This window comes from Silurus meridionalis, chromosome 23, assembly GCF_014805685.1.
Source record: "Silurus meridionalis isolate SWU-2019-XX chromosome 23, ASM1480568v1, whole genome shotgun sequence".
In the NCBI taxonomy this organism is placed as follows: Eukaryota; Metazoa; Chordata; class Actinopteri; order Siluriformes; family Siluridae; genus Silurus; species Silurus meridionalis.
Genome location: NC_060906.1, coordinates 18,183,355 through 18,205,352, shown reverse-complemented (window position 1 = coordinate 18,205,352; position 21,998 = coordinate 18,183,355). Strand labels below are relative to the sequence as shown.

General features: G+C 37.1%; 1 protein-coding gene across 1 annotated transcript in view; it reads left to right on the top strand.

Annotated features, from left to right (window-relative positions):
* Positions 1–21,998, top strand: part of fut8b (fucosyltransferase 8b (alpha (1,6) fucosyltransferase)) — a 133,191-nt gene that overhangs the window by 60,303 nt on the left and 50,890 nt on the right. The window contains 1 exon segment of the mRNA XM_046836817.1: positions 6,536–7,945. Coding sequence (XP_046692773.1) covers positions 7,734–7,945 — 212 coding nt within the window. The 5' untranslated portion in view covers positions 6,536–7,733.

Sequence of the window (21,998 nt, the reverse complement as noted above, 5' to 3'; positions counted from 1 at the left end):
TTAGACTACAAACATACACTATATGTGAGCGAATGATCTTGACTGGCCTGCTAAAGAGCTCTGACCTCAACTCTATTGGACACCTTTGGGAAGAATTGGAACGCTGACTGAAACCCAGGCTTCCTCACTCTACATCAGTACCCGCCTTTACTAACTCGCTTGTGGCTGAATGAGCACAAATCTCCACAAGCATACTCTAAAATCTAGTGGAAACATCTTCCCATAAGAGTGGAGGTTATTATAACAGCAAATGGGGACTACTCTAAATGTGGAATGGGATGTTTAAAAAGCACATACAAATTATATGGTCAGGTATCCACAAACAATTGCTCATATAGAATATATTAGAACAAACATATTACTATATGTCTGGCACAAGTGCAGGCTGACAGTTATAATCCTTGCAATCAAAACACGAACGAAATTCAGAAGCAAGGTTGAGGTGCAGGCAAAGATCATACAAATCAGCAGACAAGGGCAGACAAGCGCAGTTTGACAAAACAAGATCATAATCATGATGGCAAACAGCAAAATAGGGCTTTGGTAGCTACTGGGGAAAACCAATTCAAAGCATATACTTTGCAGAGTTAACTAATAGACCTCTTATGTTGCAAATGTGTCTGAGACTGTGATATAGTCCAGGTGTGTGTAATAAGTAATCAAGTAAACGTAACTGTGAGGGAGTCTGAGATGACAGTGCGCTGGAATACTTGCTTCCATGCAGCACTGCATTCTGGTAGCTCTAGTTTGATGCCGATATAAAAATAAAAAACTGATGTAAAACATTTCAATCATCATCATTCTTTTGAAAATGGCAAATGTTTAATTCTTAACTCATTTAGGGATGACCCACTGTTTTTCCTCTTTTAAAACCTGTGAAGATCTGAGCTGAATATTTCTCTCTCAATTAATTAGCAAAGCTTAAAGGCTGTGTAGACCACCTAGAAAAGTGTGTTAAGAAAAGTTTGTATGAATACAGTCACTGGATATATTGCTTGCTTGCATGTGTGAGTGCGATTTGTGAACGCCAGCACAATGTATTCAGAGTGAGCAACACAGTGAGATCAGAAAGTGGCTGAATCTTTTATAAGCTTCTGTTTGCTTTCAGTGAGCTAGAGCCCCAGTACATGCAATTCTATTAGCAGAGAACACACACACCCAGCGAATCTGCAGTTATAATGCTGGGCTCATATGAGTCACTGTTTTGTTATGAATACACTTTCTTTGAAGACAAGGCCAATTTCAGAGACCTCACCATAAAAATATCAAGCACTAGGACAGAATAGTTTTGCACAGCGTTACATCTATATTTAACTGCTCTGACTGAATTTCTAAGGAATTGGTATTATGCGATTTTAACAGAGGCTTTTTAATGAGTGTGTGAGTATCACGTCATTTGTTGTGATGTCCAGTAACACTGATCGCAACTTTGTTTACTTGCGTTCTGAATCACATCACACAAACAGATGTGTTGATTATCTACCAATTAAATAGTATAAATCAAATCAAATGTATTAATCAGATATGTAAATCCTCTAAAGTAATGTTGTTTTCCATAAATAATTGACCCTCAAATGGTATCAGGGTTCGATCCCCGGTCAGGAACCAAACCCCAGCCACTCTTAGTGAAGGTGAATTCAGTGTAGGACTTTTCTTTAGGCAAATTTCTAACCTTGTCTTGGTGTCTGCTTTGATACAGATCACTTTGGGTAAATGTAAATGTCACTGCTTTGAAAAAGCAACATGTAAACTATAATCTTAATCCTAATTACCTTGTTATCAGATACCAGCAATCAAATTGTTTGTAATACAGTTGCAGTCATATCATCATCAAAACAGAGAGGAGAACTTACACATTGTTTACTGCTGACAGCATCATTTATAATCTTAATGAGAATCATCAGTCACCAAGACAGAACTGAGTGAACGAATCAGATGAAGTTGAGGTTCATGTTTAAATATTATGAGTGACTTTTTTTTTTTATGTGATGTGAATAATGCTGCTGTGACCAAAGTGACTTATGTTCTGTTGTAAGCTTGTTATTCTTTAGAGTTTGTCAGCGGTGCAATTTATTTCCATAAAAAAATAAAATATCTTCAAACACGCAATAAAATATAGTACATATAAAACAATTTATAATAGCCTGGAGCTTTCAGAAGAATATATATATATATATATATATATATATATATATATATATATATATATATATATATATATATATATATATATTAAATCTCTCTCTCTCTGTCTCTGTCTCTCTCTCTCTCTCTCTCTCTCTCTCGCTATATATATATATATATATATATATATATATATATATATATATATATATAAAATTATGTTAGTAGAACATGTCAGTATTTTTGCAAGCTGCTGCATAAACTATTTACATTATGCTGGCTAGTTAATTTTTAACACTGAGCTGTAATCTAAAAATAGGCATGTTAACAAATCCCAAGGCAAGTGATTAATTTACATTTGTAAATGTACATATCAGTTGGAATGGTATTTTGACTTGCTTATGTTTATTTAAAACCTTCAAGAAACTCTGGGCATGTGAACCAACTTCTGTTGCTAAATCAAGAAGTACAGTACTCTTAGGAAGAAGATAACTTTTGAATTTGACAGATTCTGGCTCTGAAGTTTACACATTCTGCCCAAATGCTGCCTACCTGGCTAGAGATGTGCCTTCTATAATTGGAGCACGATGCATGTCAGATCTGTGGCACTAAAATATTATATAACCATCCATCAATATGCACATATAAATTGGGGTGGCGATTAGGTTAGAGAATCTCCAAATGACAGGCCTTGTTGGGTATTTCGGGTATGCAGAGGCTAGTACCTTCTAAAAGTAGTCCAGAGACAGGGTTACAGGCTCCCGAGGCTAGCCTGTCTGGTCTAATTTCACAGAAGAGTATCTGTAGAAAAAATTGCTGAAAAACCTAATACTGGCGGTGATAAAAAGTTGTTAAATTAAACAGAGCATCACAGCTTGCTTTGCGGAGAAGTCAGAGTCTTCAGGCTAACCCCTTCACACAACCAAAAGCACCTACAATGGGCATGTGAGCCTTGGTGTTGGTGCCCTTGCTGAGCCAAGGTGTTGACTTGGTGTTCCTCCAAATATCCCAGATCTCAATCCGATTGAGCATTTGTGAGACATAATGGACAAACAAATCTGATCCATGAAGGCCCTACCTCACAACGTATAGGACTTAAAGGATCTGCTGTTAACAACTTGGTGCCAGATACCAAACACAACTTAATGGGTTCTTGTGGAGGCCGTACCCTGAGAAGTCAGAGCTTTTTTTGGTGACACAGGGGTGGACTACTCAGTATGGTACAATAGCTTATCATTGTAGAGGACAATGTAAACAGCCAAAGTGCATAACAAAAAGTCCAGTTTGTGTCCAATGCTGGAAAACACACCTCAACATGACTGCTTTGGCAAAACACACAAGCCTTAAGAGCCTTGTGGTCCCTTGCCATCTGTTACATCACAAATCTGAGGAACGGTGGGGATGAAGTGAGAGTCACTCAGGAGTACAGTAATCCTTTCAGCCTGTGGTGGAGAGAGATGGGGTGATTGCTGATTGTAAGGAAAGGCGCAGGTGTGTGTGGCGAGCCACTGCTTGTTCATATTTTCTAGGGGGTTATGGTTATAGAGTATTGGTCCACAGCAGGTGTGTAGTGCTTCTAAACCTAATGCTTGCATTCACAGCATCTCAAGTGTACACAAATACTAACACACGCTGTCGAGCCTAAATCCTGATCACAGCTTTAACTTCTCTTTTTGTAATGCATATGCATATCTAAGGAGTTTTTTTCTGTTGGAAATAATATAAAAATTAATTGATGAGAGGATCATCTAATTAAGACAATATAAATAGAAAATAGGAAATCAGACTCAAAAATTTGAAAATGTCATGGAATTTAATGAATACATAACCACTCACTTTAGTACTGTACTATTCCTTAGGAATGTTACTAAAATGCACAAACCCCAAATTAAGTATTTTATCTTATCCTATCCTATCTGGACAAAAGTATTGTGACTTTTTCAAGCCATATGCAAGTCTTCCCAGAACTGTTTCCACAAAGTTGGGCACACCCAATTGTATACAGTAGGTTGGCTTTGAATGCAGCAGTGGTAGTACATTTCCCTTCACTTGAACTAGGAGACCCAAACTTGTTCCATCACGACAATGCTCCTGTGCACAAAGCCTGCTTCATGAAGATACAGTATGCTTTACATGATAGGGAGTGGAAGATCACCCGTTATAGAGCATAATGTGTAAACGCTGACTGCACCCCCAGCCTCCTCATCAACACTTTACTAACACCCTTTCGCCTGAATGAGCACAAATTTAGTGGAATATCTTCCCAGAAGAGTTGCGGTTAATATAACGGCATAATAGGGGCTAAATGTGGAATGGGATGTTTAAAAAGCACTTACCAAAAGTATGGTCAAAACTTTTGTCCATACTATATATGCATGCTAGATAGGTCTCATTTATATAAAATAAAATTAAAAATGAAATTATGAAAATGTTTATATATTTATTTATATTCTATTTATCTATCTATCTATCTATCTATCTATCTATCTATCTATCTATCTATCTATCTATCTATCAAAACATTTTCATTTTATATATATATATATATATATATATATATATATACACACACACACACACACACACACACACACACACACACACATACATACACACGCACACACACAGTATATATATATATATACACATCTCCTCCAGTGTGGTTATTCCTTAAGCTGTGCTGTTACCACAAAGATGGAGGCAATTGTATTGTACAGTTGTATAGGATGCCTTTGCATGCAGTACCATAAAACCTAAGACCCTAACCTTTAATGAAAAAATGTGATGCTTGGAGACCCTTCAAAAAGTTTTGTTTCGTCAAACAATTTGCATATGTCATACATTTGTATCCATATATATTTACACTACTTTTACATATTTGAGGGGGGTTTCTTGAATGTTTTTTTATTGATTTACCATCTTTTATCTGCTGCTTCTCATTAATGTGAAGGAATTGAAATTCCAAGACTTTCAAAATAGCTTCTGTTGCATCTAAGACCATTAAGACTAAATTTGCTCATCTCTGTGCTTGAGTGAATTCAGCCTCGAATTACAACTCAGTTTGGATAAAAGTGTGTGTGCCAAATGAGTGCTGTTCATGTAAATGTAAATGGGATCTGTAATCAGTGGCAGACAAACTGAATATGATGTGTACTGCAAAGTAAAAGGGACAGTTCTGCTGAAGTCCCATCGACTCCTTTATCCCCACCATCTATCGTTTTTTTTTCCCCACTTTCTTTTTTTAAGAGTCTCTCCTCGTCTCATTATCTGAAAAGCTTCGGTCTCACCATCGTTCTCTCTCTGTTCTAATGAAAAGTGATGGCTCATTAACATCCAATCACAGCAGATCAAAGCAGGCCATCTCTCTGTCTGTCTGTATCTCATTCTGATTTTACCCCCCCCCCCCTTCTTTTTTCCCTATCCCCCTTTTTCTCTCTAGCGCTCTCTCTCTCTCATTTGCTCTGTTTCATTTGTATCTTTTTTCAGTTTCTCTTTGTCTAATCATCTCTGTTCGACACCATACAATGCAGTGAGCATTATTTATGACAGAAAACATTGGCAGCATTGAGAATACCGTTTGAAATTCTTAATTCACTGCATCTCTTTTCTCTCTCTCGCTCTCTCCAATTCTCTTTTACCTTCACTATCTCTCTCTTTATATCTTTGATTTATTTTCCCTGCTTTGCTATTTGCAAGACTAAGTAGTTTGTGACAATTAATTAAATGAATATGATAATTGTACTGTGATTATTAATAATAATAATAATAATTGTTATTATTATCATTATAAAATGTAAATGCATAGCAAACACAATCATAACATTAACAAATTTAATGGTATAATTTATAGTAATACAACAACCCCAAAGAAACAATAGCAGTTGTATAACTGTGTGTGTGTGCACTCAAAGCTCCATCTGTGTGTGCTGAGACAGCAATGAGTAGACGCACAGTGTGTGGACTGACAGTGTGTCCCACTGAGACACAATATGAGTCAGCATGAACTCTCACTGTCCTGACAGTGTGTACGTACGTGTACATGTACGTGTGTGTGTGTGTGTGTGTGTGTGTGTACTGAGACAGATGACTCAGTTTTGAGGGGAGGATTGAAGGAGAAAAGCTAGAGAGTGAAATAAGAAGAGCAAAAGCAGAGCAGAACAGAAAAAAAGTAAAAAAAAGATCGTGAGAGAGAGAGGGAGAGAATGCAAGAGAGGAGACAGGAGCGAAGGACTGATAGAGATGATCCAGAGAAAGTAAGAATGAAAGATTGAGGGGCCGGTGATACAGAGGAAGTGAGAAGGGGAAAAAAGAAAGATAAATGAAAAAAGGGAATTATTCAGTGACTTTTAAATGTATTGCCTGATTTGTCATTCATTAATAACACATTTTGAATCACTCTGTGTTTGGGCAGGAATTCTTACTCTGAGGTGCAACATCCCTCCACCCAGGAGACAGCGACTGGAACCAAACTGCACAAGAAACCTGAGAAGAAAAAGCTGGAGTTTCATCAGAACTAAAGAGATTGGAAGAGTACTTTTTAAAAGCAGATACTCTTCATCTACACACATGGTGCTCTGATCTACTTTCCATTTCATGAGGAACACCAAAACAGCAATAATCTTCCCTACAGGACGGCAAAATTTCAGCACGCCACAGAATCATCGACCCGTCCCTGACTCAGATGTACTAGTGTCCTATGCCATGCTAATTAAAGTGGACACAGAAGAACAACCCAAAAACTAATACAAGCAGCAAAAATCGTATAGATGGATAGACAAGCAAGAAACTGAAAGACAACAAAAGACATTGTGAGATCCTTTCCAAAAATTTTTTTTTTGCATTGTTTATTGATGTGGAAATCGATGTATAGCAAACCCCAACACATTATACAAACAGTGGCACATCCAACTTCCTCATATTGATTATAATGAATAAACAAGGCCATGTGGGTCCTTAATAATAATAATAATAATAATAATAATAATAATAATAATAATAATAATAGATTCATATTGAAGCATGATTTGTCACAAATTTTTTTACCTGGTATTCCCTTTGTTATTTAAAAAAAAAAATTGTATCATTATTAAAAAAAAATAATTATAAATATCAGCCCACTTGGCAGCTATGAAATCTTGAGGTTGTCCCCATGGTGATCAAAATGAATGAACAAAAGAAGAAACAAAATTAGCAGCATGACTCATCTGTAGACTTTATTTTCTCCATGATGCCCTTATTAACATGGATGAGGACAACAGAAACAAATACTCCTTGAGCACAAATCAAACAAAAACCCCAAGTAAGGAGGAAAAAAATGGCTGCCTCATAGCAGTTACTCATTCCTGACCTTCTTATTTATTTCCCCCATTATGTCCACACGCTAATTTAAAGTAGACCGATTTGGACGTTGTCTTCTTTGTTGTCGTCCTCACTGTGATTAAAGTGCACAGGATCAGACAAGCAGGGCAACATAAAAGGAAAAGAAATTGCCCACATAACCAACCCGTCAAATCACAGTGCACGTCCTCTGCCTCCAGAATGTCCCCGTGCTGATCAGAGTGGATTATGTCTTAGTGTTGTGACTTTATTGGACGTTGAAAAGGGACAACATGCGTTTGTGGACAACGTCCTGGCGCTGGGTGGCACTGGTGCTGCTGGCCTGGGCAATGCTGCTCTTCTTTATGGGAGGCCACTTGGTGCGCGAGAGCCAACACACACACGAAACGACACACACACGCAGAGAGCTGGCCAACATCCTCACCAAACTTGAACGACTTAAACAGCAGAACCACGAGCTGCGGCGTATGGCACAGGCTCTAAGGTAAGTGTGTTTTAAATTTTTTATGGCATATTGTAACTCATGTACACTCCTGGGAAATTTAAAATGGACCTAGGCACAAATAGCAAATATTTATTTTTAATTTTTTATGTTCCTTACAACAAATTATTGGTCAGAGAATTAAGTAAACATAAATAATCTCACATAAAAACTTGAGAAAATTTTGTGGGTTTTTTTTTGGTGTGAAAACCCGTTGCCTGCAAAACAGCCTCAACTCTTCTAGGTACAAATGCACAGACTTTTTTGAAGGAACTGGGCAGGTAGCTTGTTCTGAACATCTTGAGATCAGGACTCTGTTTGGGCCAAACCATCACTTCCAGGATTCACTAAACTAAAGATAGTTCTTAGCATTGGCTGTATGTTTGGGGTCATTGGCCTGCTACAAAATAATTTTGGGGCCAATCAGACGCTGCCAACTGTATTGCTGGCAGAGGTGGCAAAAGTACACACATCCTTTACTTAAGTAGAAGTACAGATACTCATGTTTTAAAATACTCGGGTAAAAGTTGAAGTACTGATTAAACTTTTTTACTCAAGTGAAAGTAAAGAAGTCTTGGCTCTGACATGTACTTAAGTAAAAAGTAGTTTGTGTAGCCATTATGAGGGAAAAACCCACAAAACGCCACCTAGAGGGTTAATTGTGTAAAACATGGGGGATTTTGTGTTTGATTTGAGACTTGGCGCATAAATAAAACAAAAGTTTACTGATTAAAAATATTTTTATCTGGAGTTTATTTATTTAATATCTAAGTAAAGAAAGGACGTCATGGATAAATGCAGGTATTTTCGCCTCTTTTATATTTAGATATTTATTTATGTATTTACATTTTTTATAAAAATGGTAAAAACAGAAATGAATTGATAGCGCGTTAATAAAACTTAGTGCCGTTTACAATCATTTTAATCTTGACAAAACGAATTAAAAATGTTGTTACTGAATGAATGTATCCAGGCTGAAGATCCACATATATAACACAAGCAGAGAAAAGATGATGATGATCATGAATGTCTCTGTTCTCAGTCATGTTTACATCACTGACTCCCTCTGTCTCATCCACATTAACCCCAAACTTCTTACTGCCTTCTGCCTGCTGTTTCTTATCTTCGTAAACTAGTCTACATCTGTGGTGAGTGAGAGTCCGTACTTTATACACCAGCGGATTGAAAAAGACGCGCAGTAACAGGAAATCGGTTGTTCGGCTGAAATCGCCGCGCAGTGAAAATTAAAAAAAAAATTTTTTTACCAAATTAATGGATTAAAACTAAAGTAACGAGCCGGTTTTGAAAATGTAAGAAGTAAAAAGTTACAGATATTTGTGTAAAAATGTAATGAATAAAAGTAAAAAGTTGTCTAAAAAATAAATAGTGGAGTAAAGTACTGATACCAGAAAAATCTACTTAAGTACAGTAACAAAGTATTTGTACTCTGTTACTTCCCACCTCTGATTGCTGGACACCTTCCAGTAAAACTGTCTTTTACAACCTCACCTTAATAGCAGAGTTTGAGCCTCCTACACTGCTGTTTCGGTTTTAATGTTCAATTCGGTTTGAACCTACATATAAAACTGGTGATCATTACCACATTAGCAGCTTGGTAGAATTGAATCATTATACACTTGATACTGATCCTATAAAATCCCTCACTTTGTGCAAGTGTACAAAAGTAAGAATTAAAAGCCAAAGCGTAGTCACACCAAATATTAAATTAATTAGGATTTCCCTTCTGTTCACTCACTATACATTTAGCAAATTGATAAAAATTAAAAAGCATTTTTACTTTGCAAGATTTCTTTACCCAATACTCAGAGAGAGAGAGAGAGAGAGAGAGAGAGAGAGAGAGAGAGAGAGAGAGGCGAGTACACCCCTCACTTTTCAGCAACAATTTTATTATATCTTCTCAATGGACAATATTATAGAAATGAAACTTGAATATATTTTATAGTAGTCAATGTGCAGCTTGTAGAGCAGTATAGATTTACACAGAAAATAACAAAAAATACAGCCAGTATTGTCAAAATAGCTGGCAACAAAATTTGGGTAATTATGGTACGCATACATGAAAATAATACACACCTAATATACACTATTGCCAAAAGTATTTACTGACCCATCCATATCATTGTATTCAATCACACTTCACTGTCTGGCAATCCGATAGACAAGTCTGGGTTTGGCGGTTCCAGTGAAAGGACTCTTAATGCTTCAGTATACCAACACATTTTGTACAATTTCATGCTCCCAACTTTGTGGGAACAGTTTGGGGACGGCCCATTCCTGTTCCAACATGACTGCACTCCAGTGCACTAAACAACTTCCATTAAGACATGGATGAGTGAGTTTAGTGTGGAAGAACTTGACTGTCCTGCACAGAGTCCTGACTTAAACCTGATAGAACACCTTCGGGATCAATGAGAGCGAAGACTGTGATCCAGGCCTTCTCATCCAACATCAGTGTCTGACCTCATAAATGCACTTCTGGAAGAATGGTCAAAAATTTACAATATCTAAACATTGTGGAAAGCCTTCCCAAAAGAGTTAAAGCTATTATAGCTACAAAGGGTGGGCCAACATCATAAACACTATGGCTTAATAATCAAAATACTTTTGGCACTAGCGTGTATATTGTAAGAAATTCACTGGCTCCGCGCTGGAAGAAAGAAAGACAGGCAAATGTTCACAAAAGTGCACTCGCCGGCCAGCACGTGTTTCACCGGTGACCCTTCCACTCGTCTCTGCTGGTGGTCTCTCGCTGAAACAGAGCGCACTGATTATTCTCATCAGCTGCAGGTGTTCTTACCGCTTGTTCCGTCCGACTCCGCCCTCCACTCGCTAATATACACAAACACACACACACACACACACACACACACACACACACACACACATATATATATATATATATATATATATATATATATATATATATATATATATATATATATATATTATAAATAATTTATAAACTAATATTTCATAATATAAAATAGAAAAATAAAATAGAATAAATCAAATGAATCAATTTTATAATGTATTGAGTACATTTTTAAATTGGCACAAATTCAATTGATTAAATTAAATTAATGGGAAAATTTGATGACATGGTTTACATTTGTTAGACCCCATTTGGGTACTATAGATGTGTAAGTGTGTGGGTGTGTTTTACATTTAATATTTAATTGTTTAAAGATATTATTTACTTTACTGTTCTACTTTTGTTAGGATATTTTAACAAATGTCCTTATTCCTTCTATCCTTCATTTATTCACTCTCTCGATATGTGGAACTGTTAAGTTTTTTTTGTTTGTTTGTTTAAGAGAAATTCATGAAGCTGGATATAAAACGCTAAAGAATTCAAAGCGCCAGTGTTAGCCGCTAGTCACTTCCTAGCACTAAGGATTCGTTAATGTTTTGATGCATGTGCTAACAAATCTTATTTCCGGTACGAAGTGAGTAGGCACAGTGACACTGCGCTAACTCTAGTTTCTTTTTATACACCTGGAATTGTTGTGTATGTTTTCAAGTTTAATAATAATTACAAAAAAATTTAAGTGCGAGGTGGAAACTAAACAAACTTGCTGTCCGCCACTTAATACATTCTTAAGGATTATAACTATGTTCCCCACGTAAAAAAGTATTGCATTCGGTAGACGTGTGTACTGAGCTGAAAGCCCTGGTACGAATATGTGTACCGTTACATTACTAATACATAAATCATCCGATCCAAGAGATAAGCTTTTGTAGATCAAATTGCTGAAGAAGTTGATGCTGTTAATGCTCGACAGGTCTGTTTTGTACGGTGGCCGAGAAGTGCAAAACACATTAACAAATCCGAAAACAAATTAACAAATTCAAAAACAAATTAACAAACTCAAAAACACATTAACAAATCCGAAAACACAACATCAAAATTCAGAGAAATCGGAAAAGGTAGGTATAGTTTGTGAATGGAAACTTACCGATGATTGGACGAGACACCTGTCATTCAAAATATACAGGAAGTATGAAATCTTATAACTTTGTTTCTTGTACATGTGTAAAGTTCTCCGTTTACTTTAAACTTTTTTTTATATTATTTGGATTAGTGCACCTTTAAATATAAAAAATAACAGAAATAAACATTGGCAAGCAAGGAGACACTGGAATTAATTCAAAGATACTTTGAGGAAGGAAATTCATATGCAGTGATGTTGGAGATGCTACAGTATATCCTGACATAAAGATCTAAGAAATTTTACGATTTGGCACGTTTTATGCTGGATGACCTTCCTAACGCAACCCTAACCATTTATCCTGGCTTGGGACCGGCACTGTTTGTGCAACCCTAATGGCTGGGTTTGGTGTCCTGACCAGGAATCGAACCCGGGCCACAGCAGTGAGAGCACCAAATCCTAACCACTAGACCACCAAAGAACCCAAGCTGTGATAAACAATAACAAAGACGACTTTCTTGTTCATTTATATACTTCTAATATGAAAATTTTATATATAAAATCTAAATACTTGAATACTTACTTGAATACAGTTTTTTTGCATTTTATAATGAGTTTATTTCTTTCACAAAAGCCCTAAAAGTGATTAGAAAGAAAAATGCAATGAATCTTTTGTCCTTTATAGAAAAATATGATTTACAGAATAAACCATAGCCCTGTTTATTTTTATGCTTTTTTTACTTAAATTTTATTATTATTATTATAAATTGTATTTATGTATGTGTATATATTTGTATTTTCATGCACCTGTTCTGTGTATTGTAATGTAAATTGTACATGTTATTGCCATGTTGTTTGTATATGGTTAATTGCTTAATAAAAACATAAAGAAAGAAAGAAAGAAAGAAAGAAAGAAAGAAAGAAAGAAAGAAAGAAAGAAAGAAAGAAAGAAAGAAAGAAAAGAAAAAAAAATGTTGTACTTCCTATTTTGGATGACAGGTGTCTCGTCCAATCATCGGTAAGTTTCCATTCACAAACTATACCTACTTTTTCCAGTTTGTCCGACTTGTCGTTGTGTTTTTGGATTTGTAAATGTGTTTCGTGCAACGATTCAGACAAACCGGAAAAGTTAGGCATAGTTTGTGATTGGAAACTTACAGATCATTGGACAAGACAACTGTCAGTCAAGATATACAGGTGACTGACAGGTGTCTTGTCCAATGATCTGTAAGTTTCCATTTACAAACTACCTACATTTTCCGGTTTCTCTGAATTTTGTCGTTGTGTTTTCGGATTTGTTATTGTGTTTTTGAGTTTGTTCATTTGTTTTAGAATTTGTTAATTTGTTTTAGAATTTGTTAATTTGTTTTTGGATTTGTTAATTTGTTTTCAGATTTGTTATTTTGTTTTTGAATTTATTATTTTGTTTTTGGATTTGTTATTGTGTTTTTGAGTTTGTTAATTTGTTTTAGAATTTGTTAATTTGTTTTAGAATTTGTTATTTTGTTTTTGAATTTATTATTTTGTTTTTTGGATTTGTTAATGTGTTTTTGGATTTGTTAATGTGTTTTTGGATTTGTTAATGTGTTTTGCACTTCTCGGCCACCATAGTTTTGACAGCAAAAGGGGGACCAACATGATATTAGGCAGGTGGTCATAATGTTATGACTGGTCAGTGAATCACACACACACACACACACACACACACACACACACACACACACACACACACATACAATATGGACAAAAGAATTAGGACTACCTATTTTTTTTAGCCATATTGTGGTTGTGTACCACAAAGATGCAGCACACAATTGTATATGATGTCTGGATGTTGTAGCATCAAATTGACCCTTCCCTTGAACTAGAAGACCCACACCTGTAACCCTAACGAACATCATTGAAATGAATTGGAATGTTGAATGCACCCCAGGCCTCCCCACCCTAAAGCAATACCTGACTTTAATAACACTCTGGCGAAATCTCTACAAGCACACTCCAAAATCTAGTGGAACATCTATTGTATCTATCTACTGTATGTATAGTATCTCACAAAAGTGAGTACACCCCTGACATTTTAGCAACCATTTTATTATATCTTCTCAAGGGACAATATTATAGAAATGAAACTTGGATGTATTTTAGAGTAGTCAATGTGCAGCTTGTATAGCAGTGCAGATTGACTGTCTTTCGAAAAATAACTCAACAAATAGCCATTAATATCAAAATAGCTGGCAACAAAAGTGTGAGATACTGTGTGTGTGTGTGTGTGTGTGTGTGTGTGTGTGTGTGTATTTACATATATAACTAAATGTAACTATATCTAACTAATCTATTATTTTGCATTTGATATGAAAAAGATTATACAATATCCACTTTTGCCCTAATTTGATACCGTTGTAATGTATGTAGAAGTGAATGATAAGGTTTCATTAGAGGTTTTGCTGGTATGGACTGACTGAGTTTAAGATAAGAACTTCACTGTTCTTAAGGAGACCCCTGTAAGGAGACCCCCTCACAGGCTAGCATGGTAACGTACAGTACTTAAACTCAGGCAGTGGTACACACCATACGATTAAATATAATAGTATTAAAAAATAGGCAATAAAATATAAATGTAAATCAAAAATAGTAAAATGGCTTCTAAAACATTATGAATTATTTATTAATTAAAGCAATGTTATTTTTTTTTTTTTTATATAGTGCATATCCTTACATATTATTGTTTGCCTGTATGTGGTTACAATTCTGGTGAAATCATAGAACGATATTTTTTGATTTAATCATAAGGAAAAAAAGAACTGAAACTTTTTACTCGCTTTGGATTGTAAAGCTTAGCTGTGTGTCTGTGCTGAGAGACATTTCTGCCCTCCAACTGTCCCTAAATACTTAAACAGAGCAACACACACACACCACTGTGGAGCCTGAGTGTACATCACCCTTATCAGAGTGTTACGAGGCGTAATGGAAGCTGTTAGCCAGCTGTCCGTCGTCTTTAAGCCATTGACTTTCGTCTCCTGGCTAGCACACGCACACACACACACACACACACACACACACACACACACACACACACACACACACACAGACACACGCACACTGCAGAACAGTGCTGACGCCAAAGAAGATCAAGTTACTGCAGTACATTATACTTTATATTACAGTGTAATTTACAGTTTTCTGTTATACCAGTGACCTGTCTGTATACCGTTTGTCTGTCTCTCTCTCTCTCTCTCTCTCTCTCTCTCTCTCTCTCTCTTACACACACACACACACACACACACACACACACACACACACTCACTTTATCTCTCTTACTCACTTTCTCTGTCTTCCTGAAGTAAAAAATGATGCACAAGACCAACAACTAAAACACTATGATACTAATATAGTGAAGGACTCCCCTCTGTTACAGTATCAAGTATGCAAGTATACAATATATTTCATTTGATCTACAATGGCACACAGTTGGATCATTTATTCTCACATCTTGCCAAATGGCCCTTGTGTCTGTGTTGAGTTTTCTTTCCCTTCTTTCCATCTGTTCAATAGACAAAACTACTCAGGCAAGCAGAAAAATGTTTAGTGGCTGTTCAGCTTATCTGTTACACTCTACCATTTTTGTAGCAGCTATAAAGTGTACACAAAGCAAAGCTGGGTTTTATGTGTCAGTGCCATCTCCTCAGTAATACAGTACATCCAGAGACTGCCTGTATTAGTTGCCTGGTTAGTGCTTTTTCAGATTTAATCACAAAGAGAGCTTAACTGAAGGTTGCAGTGCAAAACAGAGATGCATTATAGGGAAAAAAAATCAAATTTTCAAATATACTGATGGTTCCTCAACCTCAGCTGCATCACTCAAGAGCAGTAGATATAGATGACTTATCAAGTTTTTTACAGTGATGTTAAGATACCATTGTTATATAACCTGACACATTGACACTCCTCTGATCATGAAGAACAGTGGGCTTTTTGATTTGTGTTTAAACTACACAACGAAGTGAAAGTATGTTTATCATCCTGGATACATACACCGATCAGGGCATAACATTATGGTCACCTGCCAAATTTTGTGTTGGTCCCCTTTTGCTGCCAAAACAGTCCTGACCCATCGAGCATTAACAGCATTAACCTCTTTTTAAGCAATTTGAGCTGCAAAAGCTCGTCTGTTGGATTAGACCACACGGGCCAGCCTTCACTCCCCACATGCATCAATAAACCTTGGCCCCCCCATGACCCTGTCTCTGGTTCACCACTGTTCCTTCCTTGGACAACTTTTGATAGATACTAACTACTGCAGATTAGGAACAGCCCACAAGAGCTGCAATTTTGGCGATGCTCTCATCCAGTGGTCTAGATACAAATAAGAGGAAAACAAGAATAGTCTCTGTAAAGTCTTGGAGCAATACATACACACAAAGGTTACCACATACATATTCAGGCATTTATACACCTTAGACACCTCATACAATTAAATAAAACTGTATTGGAAAAAAACTGTCCAATAAACCCAGTTAACTTGCGTTTACTTGTTACAAAGTTAACAACAACAAACTATAAACAATGAACAAAATAGTACTGCCATTCAGACCACTGTCAAAGTGTTTTATCTAACTAATGGCTAATATATAAAGTAGTAAATATTGTAATATCTGGCTAGTTTAAAAAAAAATCAGCTTAGTCATTAGCTAGTTAAAACACTTAGCAGGTACAGTAGCAAGTAATTCCTACAATATTTACTAAATCTTTTCAGCAGCAACATTAATGGGACATTTCAACTTAATTTAACAATATATTTAAGTCAATGATTTGTTAAGACATTAAAAACTTGAACCTTGTATTTAGATAGACAGACAGAGAGACAGACTGACTGACAGACAGACAGACAGACAGACAGACAGACAGACAGACAGACAGACAGACAGACAGACAGATAGATAGATAGATAGATAGATAGATAGATAGATAGATAGATAGATAGATAGATAGATAGATAGATAGCAGCATTTGTATTTAGGTAGTCACAACATATGCATGACCTAAAACAGGGCTGCATTAGTGTTTATGGTTAAAATCTAGTCAGATATCTAAATGATTAGAGAATAATTGCATAGTAACCGTAAACCTTCAGCCAATTTTAATATGTATGCCAAACCTTTGAAAATTAGCATCTGGGGTTGAGATGGAAGGAGGTTAAATTGGGGTTTTCCTAATTTGCATGTTTAAATCTATCCTTCATTAATTATGAAAGTGAAGGTGTAAAGGTGTTCCTAGATCATTTAGGAGTTTCCAAAAATGCATTTAACAGTGTGACCTCTAAGGAATATACCATTTATTTCTTGAACATAAACTCGGTTTGCATATCAAGTACCTGTATTCATACAGAGGCACGTTTAATATTCAAAGCAAAGGTGAGTAAAGCTGCAAGGGTAGTGATGGCCCTAGGGCATGTCAGATGACTGAAGGAGGGAAGGATCAGAGTGTGTTCAGCGTTCAGTGCAAAGACCTTGGTCTGAGAGTGGATGTGTGTGAGACCTGAGGATTGAGTGTTCAAATGAAGAAGGGACACAGTGATGGATGAAGAGTGAAGAGATTGAGGAGGTGCCAAAGGGAGAGGAATAAGGGGGTACGGAATGAAGGGGAGGAGAACGAGGAAAGATGGATAAGACAAGCCACGAGGGAATGACATGGGGTGAGAACGACTCTGATCATAACCACATCTGACAGTGACCTCTGAGGGAGAGAGGGAAAGATAGACAATGACACACAGAATGACATCTGACTGATAAAACACTTGGTAATTTAAGTGCAAATGATAAATCAGCCTCAGCTGGGTGAAAGAGCTCATTTAGGTTTTGTGTGCAAATGCCCCGCCCCTTATACAATGATGGCCAAATTTATGCAGGTCTTTTATTGGTGATAGAGAGCCAATAAAAGGGAATCATTCAGCCATGGCAAGATCTAAGGAAAGGACTAAATAGAGAGAAGAAAATGCATTCCAGTGAAAATAAATTGCATTACACAGTGTCTGTTTTAGTTTCTCACGTATGTACCTGTGTTTATCAACATTATGTGCTATCAATTATTTGTTATTATTATTATCGAATCTGCAAAATCTATTCTTATCTATTATATCTTCTACTTATGAATTTGTCATGCTGATGACATTGCTTTTAATTATTTATCTGAAAATCTGAAAATTGATGAGCAAGGAACTGTTAATTACCAGAAACTGTTCATCAGATCAGATCTGATCGTATGCAATTGATAAATAAAATGGAGTATTAAAAAGAAAAGGACACAGCTATAGTATTTAGTTTTTAAAATATACATATAGATAGATAGACAGGCAGGCAGGCAGTAAGACGTACGGGAGCTGGCATTCAGTGCACAAGTTAAGAAGATCTCGTTTGACCTCGGATGCCAGAGATAGCCACCAGAACATCACTTGAACAAGCATGGTGATATGGTGGATCCTGTGCTGGGTGATGTGTTAACCCAGTCCAGGACTCTGTGTTTTAGTTTTACGGGGATGTACTTTTTGTTGGGTGGACACCCAGGGGGAGTGGGTTCGTTGGCTTGGGCATGCTCCATGATATTCTGGTGAACAGGGGCGATGATGAGGGAGGTTGGCAGGATGAGTTTAGACTTTGATGTTTTTTTAGTGGGGTCATGACGACAGGAAAGGAAGTATGCTTTACTGTTCATAGTGCCCGGCCGGTGGGTTACTGAGAATTTAAAGCATGTAAAAAATACAGTCCAGTGGGCCTGATAGGGATTCAGTCGCTTTGCTTGCTTTATATATTTCAGATGTTCACTGATGATCTAAAATGGGCGTGGAGCTCCCTCCAGCCAGTGTCTCCATTCCTCTAGTGCTTCCTTGATAGCTAATAGCTTCCGGTTGCCGACATAATAGTTGCTTTTGGCGGGGCTTAGCTTATGTGAAAAGTAAGCACAGGGAAGGAGTTTGGCTAGATTGCCTGACATTGGAGAGGATGCCCCGATTTTACAATTAGGAATTTGGGGTCAGGATGTTGCAGAATTGGAGTCATGGTGAACCTTTGTTTCAGTGCCTTAAAAGCCCTCTGAGTGTTGTCGGACCAGTGGAATTCAGCAGGCTTGCCACGAAGTAGAGCTGTAAGAGGTGCCTCTACAGTGCTATAGTTTCAGATAAATTGCCTGTAGTAGTTTTGCGACTCAAAAAAAAACCTTTGTAATTCTTTGATTATTTTTTACCGGTAAAGGCAAATCCATCACAGCTTGATCTTTTTAATTGTCCATTTCCACCATCTGAGGACTGATATTTTATCCCAGGAATGAAATGAGTCTTTGTGAAAGTCACATTTTTTCACTTTTACCACAAGTTGGTTTTGCAGTAGTCGTTGTAATACTGTGTGTACATGGTTAATATGACTGTCATAGGTTTTTGAATATATTAAGACGTCATCAATGTATACAATGATGAACACATTTACAAGGTCATTAAAGATTTTTATAAACGTCTGGAATTTAACCAATAGGTCTCCAGTTTTTGTGCGAAGTATACATCACATTGTCAGAGAAAGCCACAGCAGCGGTCGACAGTCCCATCAAATTTCTCTGGTAAAGCCAGTCATGGAGGTTCCAGTTGGCCGGCCGGCATGGCACAAAGAGCTTGTAGCAGGTGATTGTTACAATACTTCGCACCAGTGTAAGCGTGAGCATCGCTTAATAGGACTACAAACAGGGAGTGTTCACTAGACCTAGGAAATATGGGACTGCCTTCTCTGACAAGCCATGTGACCCATGCTCCTTCAGATTTGTTAAGAATGAGGACTCTCGGAAGACAGCTGTCCTTATGCTGCCCTTTTATCTGGACAGATTCTATCTCAGGGGCACAAGTGGCTTGTAAAAATGTGCCTACCTCGGCAGCCTTCTTGGGTAAAGGGACAGTCCATCTTAACATCTTAACCGTGTTTTGATGAAATGAAACCTTAAACGAGGTCAGGCTATGGCTCAACTCATTCCCTCCGTCCTGGTGTTTAGCTGTGTCAGCTCATTTTCTCTCTCTCTCTCTCTCTCTCTCTCTCTCTCTCTCTCTCTCTCTCTCTCTCTCTCTCTCTCACACACACACACACACACACACACACACACACACACACACACACACACACACACACACACTGTAGTCTGGACATTCCAGAGTTCTCTGCTTCGATGTAATAACGTGGCCATACAGCTCGGATTTATTCACAAAATCCTCAGGCACTTTTGCATTTCCATTTGTGTGTGTGTATTAAAGAGAAGAGCCAAACGCTCACTTTGAAGTGCTGCTAGTGTGTGTGTGTGTGTGTGTGTGTGTGTGCGTGCGCACTCTGCAGTATCTGATCGCACAGTCCACATACATATGTATAAGCAGCAGGTTCTTCACAGTGGCTGATTGGATTCTAACATGAACTCTTGAGCAGTGCCAGCATAATAAAATGTGTGTGTGTGTGTGTGTGTGTGTGTGTGTGTGTGTGTGTGTGTGTGTGTGTGTGTGTGATAGTCCTTTTCACAAATCTACATCAGGCCTAAAAAAATTATAAATACCTTACATAGTCCTTTAATGTCCCATATCAGGATGTCCATTTGTAGTCCACGTGTCTATTTGTAGCCTTGTATCACAGCACACTGAATATCATGGATCTGACGAGTCGAATTGATTTTTTATTACTGCAGCTCTGACAGCAGTACAGCTGCAAGACAAATTACAGGTTTAAATTGAAGCCCTTGTGCGAGTATGTTAACTTTTCTGTAGAGCAACTCGATCACATGGACTTGCATTGAGGACACTTAATGTAAAAGTGTAAAGGGACTTAGGAAAGTTCCCCTCCATGCCAGCAGATGTCTCATTCATTTTATTTGATATAACTTGAGTTAAAGTAGAGGTACAGTAGGTAAAATATGACTCCAGTAAAAGTAAAAATACTCCCTTTAAACTGTCACTTGAGTAAAAGTACAAAAGAATTGGCCTTTAAATGTACTTAAGGATACAAGTACTATGATTTATGATGGCTATAATGTTCCTATTATCATTTTTGTCACAAGTCTCTTGCTTAATTAACTCAGTTTATGTGAAAAGATGTAACTGTAATGTAACTTTTAGCACACCAATCTATCAAAAAAATGAGGTTAATTAGTCAAACACTGATTGATATCTATTAAAATTATAATTAACCCAAAACTTTTTAACTACTTCAAAAACTTTTTCAAATAAGGCGACAGATGAGGCAAGGTAGATTCAGGAGTTTCTTTCATCATTTATTCCTCGCAAAATGTTCTGAACTGTATGTTGGTGCTAAGTAGATACCACCAAGCGCCAATCAAAACAAGTTCAATACAGCGCGCTATGCCCCGATTGGTGGCTTGCTGCGTGCTTGTTCAGTTACTTTTTTATCCACTCATAAATAAAAAGGAATGACTGATATTGCAAAATGTAGCTTTCTTTTTTCACAGATACGGTCTCTGTTGGTCTAGTGGTTAGGATCTCAGCGATGTGGCCCGGGTTCGATTCCCGGTCAGGGAACCGACCCCAGCCATTAGGGTTTTACAAGCCAGTGTACTCTTAGTGCCGGTCCCAAGCTCAGATAAATGTGGAGGGTTGCGTTAGGAAGGGCATCCAGCGTAAAAACATGTGCCAAATCAAACATGCGGATCATGAATACGGATGATCTGCTGTGGCGACCCCTAATGGGAGAAGCCCAAAGAAAGTTTTTATTCACAGATAAATGAATAAGCTACTTTAGTACAGTAATGAATTACATTTATTTTGTTACTGTCCACTCACAGAAGCTAATTGCACAGATGCGGTTGTTCCTCTTTACAGGGGAGGTGGTAGCTTAGTGGTTAAGGCTTTGGCTTTAAAAAAAAATTCTAAATGGCTAATTACACAAAGTTTTTGGTTTAAAATCCTCAGTGTCAAGATTTTATATCAGTAAATAAATTCTCTGCCTCAGAAGAGTCTTTACAACATTACAAGTGTTTGTCTTATTAACTTATTAAGAGAGAGAATTAAATCAGGGTCGGTGAGGGAGCGAGTGTGTATAATAGTTCTACCATGAGTGATAGTTGTCTTATATAATGTA